The sequence below is a fragment of the Macrobrachium rosenbergii genome, chromosome 5 (genome assembly GCF_040412425.1).
Source record: "Macrobrachium rosenbergii isolate ZJJX-2024 chromosome 5, ASM4041242v1, whole genome shotgun sequence".
Lineage (NCBI taxonomy): Eukaryota > Metazoa > Arthropoda > Malacostraca > Decapoda > Palaemonidae > Macrobrachium > Macrobrachium rosenbergii.
The window spans coordinates 65,477,682-65,482,808 of record NC_089745.1 but is presented as its reverse complement, the minus strand read 5'-3'; the positions used below and the strand labels follow the sequence as shown (position 1 = coordinate 65,482,808).

Genomic DNA, 5,127 nt, shown 5'->3' with positions numbered 1-5,127 from the left:
CATACATACATACTGTGAAGTCATCAACCTACTTCTTTAATAAGAGAATAAACGGGGTAAAATTGTAGGATGGGTCATGCTCTGCATTCTTTCTTGACTTTACCCGTAGCCGCCACCTGCAAGGATTAAAGAAGGGAGACTTGCTGATCGGCTTAACGTGTAAAGGACTGTATTTCTTTCCCCATCTGACCTTTGTCTCTTTCCCCTTTCAATCGATTGCATTAAGCCCCTCAAAAAGAAAAGACCAATGTCATCTCCCCTTTCGTGTCTTTCATAACAGATCACCCGTGACAGAAAATAAACGCATCAACAAGCGCACCTACAAACCTAACGAGTGGGTGGATGTGTGCGCCGAGCCCATCTTGCGCGGCCACCCGTCAGACAATAAAACCGACATTCCGACCGTCCCTCTTAATGACCTAGGATCATAATGATCAGACAAAGAGAAGTCCTGCTTGCGGTTGTCATGGAGGCTGTTCTTAGATGCCCTGACCAATGAGACACTTGGTCTACTCTAGGCCTACCTTCAGGGACCTTCACGTAGGCCTAGACGGATGGAATTCATGAAGAAGTCAGTCAGGAGAAACCGCTGTAACAAAACAACTGCAGGACCACACTATCATTTGAGAGAATTAACCAGCCCAGTATAGCAGTTACAAATGTCTACGGGACGCCACACCAGAATCCAAGAGAGTGCCCTCGACTCTGTTATTGTCCTATGCTTTTGAATAATACTTAATGGACAAAAATCCCCAGTGAACTGCTATTATTTTTACTTAACGTTAAAGAGTGAAATTGAGATAATCAGTAGAGGGACGAAAAGTGAGCCCCACGACATAAATTGAGACGGACTCCCTCACAGTAAATTACTGTTCTTTTGTCCTTATACGCTTGAGTTGCGGTTATACTGTGTGTACGTCCATTTGTCTTTAATTCATTGAGCGTTAGTGTACAATTAAGGAAGTGCCTGAGTAGATGAGTGTGCATGTCTACTCCGACTTTAATATGGACAGTCATAATATTTTTTTATAAGAAATTATACTCAAGAGACAAGAATTCTACATCTTTATTTGTTTAATGCATTCATTATGTGTGCCTATCTATATTCGATTTACTTTAAATTCTATTTGCAAAGGGTCTTTATTCCCATAATTTTACTGTCACTTTGTTTTGTTTTCATTTTGCTTGTTGTATTATTAATTCTATATCGTGAAGCCTTACTATCATTGTGAAGCCCCCGGTGTCTATCAACTCAACCCAACCTTCTAATAAAGGAAAAAATCTGGTGCGCAGTGTTGCCATACATATTAATTAATCTCCCTAAGTCCAAAGGGATCTAAAAATCTATCTCTGCAGGACATTCCCTAGAATTGACTTTAGGGAAAGAAAGTGAATGAATTAACAAGTGTGCTGTCTTCGAAAAATCATTGTGGAGCCATTAACAGGAAAAATATATATATATATTTTTTTTGAAACTGAAAGAATTATCTTCACATGAAAGTCGGGGGAGTTGCGGCCTTAAGCAACAGCGTGTGAATCACTTACTTAGCGAGGTTAGTAGAACTGTTCTATTCCAACCGAGTATGGATATTTCCGCAACGATAAACAGAAGATGAAAATAAACCAGTGATGAAAAAATTTAAAGATGGCTTTATACTAAAAATCTCCTAAATGTACTGTTTTTCAATATTCAAGATGACTCAATTTATAAATCAAATTTCACTTCGTTACACCAAAAACTTTTCCAAAAGACCACTCCCTAGTTACTTCCAGGTCTCCTTGTTTCGGTACATGGGTTGATGATGAGTGGAATCTGGGACTGAAATCCGCGCATCTGGGGCCAGGTTGTCATTAAACGACGAAATGGAAAGCTGAATAAAAATGAAACCGAATGAGTGGTTGGGTGGCAGGAAATGCACAGAATTTACAGGGTGACGACTGTAACAGATAAATACAGCGTAAAACAATCACTGCACAATGAAATGCGACGCAGCTCTCTATTTCATTTCAATTACACTTTTCTTGGACTGTAATCAAACTATGCTTCTCTCTAATCAATTTAAACAATCCCACCTGGGCATGCCCGTGCGACAGACGTATGATTGGGTCATTCAGGACGATGACTCTTGTACCACTGGTATACTGAAATTTGAATGTTTGAATAAGAAATGATGCTGAAAACGTTTAAAGAATTCCCAGGGAATTAGGAATTCTACTATGTTTTATATCTGTTATATAATTTTATTACTGTTGTTAGGACAATAACTTAGCACAACAGAAAGATGTTGGATAAAGTTTACAGAAGAAGCGTTTTATATGGGTAAATATTTAAAAATTTAATGTCATTATGGTTCTACTTTACCAGCGATGTCCCCGTGAGGTATACCTGGAATGAGTCACTTAAGCAGAAAATAACCAATATTTACTCTTCTTTTTTAGAGAACAATAATTAAGAGCAGGCTCGTATGCCACGAGTTTCAAGGCTCTTTATAGAAAGACAATAATTTTTAACGAGAACGGTCTTTTCAGTGAGGTCTTCGATTAGTTTTCACCTCTTACTTTCAGCAAAGCACTTCCGTATCGTATGAAGAGACCTTGGTTACTGTAAGTATGCGGTCGACTTTCAAATGTATCGTAAAGAATCTTTGTTTTGCAAATGTTAACTCTCATGACCTCTTGGAACATATATAGAATTTTGACCTGAGAGGTCATTCTGAGCTGAAAGGGAAATTGATAGTAGAAAGGTTTTTAAGGTGTAGCCGTTGCACCATGAAACAACTGTTAAGATAGAAGAAAGAGAATATGAACAGAGGTACAGCAAAAGGAATGAAAGGGGTTGCCCCTCGGGCGATGCACAGAACCTTAAGTAATGCCTACAGTGCACGGCATGAGGTGCACTGACGGCACTACCCCCCTACAGGATCATGATCTCTTGAACTTGCCAAGCCAGCGAAATACCTTTTAGAAGAGCAATCATATTTCAATGAGCTAAAATGGCGTCAGAACCACTAGGTCATCGAAAACCACCTTTTTGACGTCACCCATTTCTAAAACTGCCACATCTCCCGAGACGTTTCCTTTGAATAAAATAAATAACTATTTTCTGACTTTAATGGCAGACTATGCAACTTACTTCATGCACTCTTCTAGAATAATGCATTAGTGAGATATCTGTTCCTGTTAAATCCTCATCAGACCTTCTTCAGTGCCACCGTATTTGAAACAAGGGGATAAAGCAAAGATCTGATTACTTCTCCCATACCGTTCTCCCCTACAGGTAATAATGACCATAATTACTAATAAATCGGTCGAAATTTCAATAAAAAAAAATCATGAGCCTCTAGTCACAAGCGATCATTTCTAATGAGGGCAATGATACCGCGCTAATTTGTAATTTGCTATATGAAAGTTAACAATTGCGGGTTCAAATTTCTTTGTTCTACACTCACGTGCATTATACATGAAATAGCCCCCAAAAAAACATTTTCATCACTGACTGTTCTAGATTCCAGCCCAAGGACTCTGCGATTATCTTTAGAAAATCGAATTAATTTCCCTTCAAAGATTCTATACCAACGCCAATATAAGGTTACGCATGAGTATAATCTGTTGAAAATTTAAACATATCTACGCTATTTCATTACGAATCAGAATTTTTTCAGCCAGTCTTTTGGTATTCCTTTGCTTTCTCTCTCTCTCTCTCTCTCTCTCTCTCTCTCTCTCTCTCTCTCTCTCTCTCTCTCTCTCTCTCTCTTTTAGTCTAGTGAAGAACAGAAAGAATATCAAGTAATAAAAAATACTAAATTTAGAATAAAAGTCTTATGTTCTTGCTGACGTCGCCAGATAACAGCAAAATATATTTTTGAGACAAAAGGCACTTCATAATTTGGAAAATTTCAATTTTACTCCCCGTTTGATATTTGTTACCATTTGCTATGATCACAAATTAGGAACAGTCTGATTTACTAGCTTCACATTAATCATACATTATTCTTGTAACTCTACTCTATATGGTAAGTCTATGTTAAATGGTTTGATTAATAAATTAACACACTTCAATAGTCGCCTTGGCTAAACTAAAATATTATTGTGTATGTGTTTGCTCTAATGCAGCTTCTAGATAAAACTAATCATGTTACTCTAAGTAATTGTAATAACCACGATGCCCGCTTAACTTCTCGACTTTTTCACAATTTTTGTATCCGCTTGTCACTATAAAGCCTTAGACCCAACTGCAAGATTACGAAGAAGTTCTGATGTCCCTAGCAGGATACGAACCCGTATCTGGCGCCTCAGAACGAGATCACCTTACCGGCGTGATCGAGGTCAGGTCGGTAACGTGACCGTGTTCTGATTCTCCGGATGCGTGTTTGAATCCTGCTTACAGATATAAGAATTTCTTCGTGTTCTTGCATTTGGTTTCTAAGGCTTTATAGTGACAAGCTCATCCAAAAATTATGAAGAATTAGAGAAGTTAAGAATGCATTATGGTTATTACAATTACATATGTCTGATTACAAGTGACCAGTGGATTCTAATTATATGTTACTGTAAGAATAACTTCATGTCATTTTATTGTTTTTTCTCAAGGTAAAAGGTCATCAAGTTGACTGGTGACTGCGTGGTATTAATGTCGACCAAAGAAAAGACAGTAAGAGCCGGCAGCAAAGTGAAGTAGTGTACCCCTGCACATCCTAACAGATATACAAAATCGAGAACCATCTCATTACGCAACAAAACCAAATTGCTAGATGTTCAAAAGACACACATAAAGTCATAAAAAACATGCATTCACGCACAGGTACTTACTCGATGCATAGTTCCTTCTTCTGTCACGAGTCTGCCATCTGGAAAACAAAAGAGTACTGGATAAATGTGCTGAAATTTCTTTTCAGACCTGTTTGGTATTCAAAACAAAAAATAACAATTTTCTATGGTCCTCTACAATCGCACAAACACGTGCATTAAAGTTACCGTAGGACGTTCAATAGCCACAGACATTGCAAACACACACACGAGCCCAAACTGACATGCAAACCTAACGAGTAAATATAACGCTGGCCACCAAAACCTTTTCTTGAATGCAAACCACTTCCGCTCGAGTGGTCAAGGAAGAGTCGTCTTTTC

At 38.2% G+C, this 5,127-nt stretch overlaps 1 protein-coding gene across 1 annotated transcript in view; it reads right to left on the bottom strand.

Annotated features, from left to right (window-relative positions):
* The window catches only part of LOC136838859 (galactosylceramide sulfotransferase-like), a 237,676-nt gene extending 232,823 nt beyond the window's left edge, over positions 1 to 4,853 (bottom strand). Inside the window, exon 1 of the mRNA XM_067104519.1 lies at positions 4,810 to 4,853. Coding sequence (XP_066960620.1) covers positions 4,810 to 4,818 — 9 coding nt within the window. The 5' untranslated portion in view covers positions 4,819 to 4,853. The remainder of the gene's footprint in view (positions 1 to 4,809) is intronic.
* Between the last annotated feature and the right edge of the window lie 274 nt (positions 4,854 to 5,127).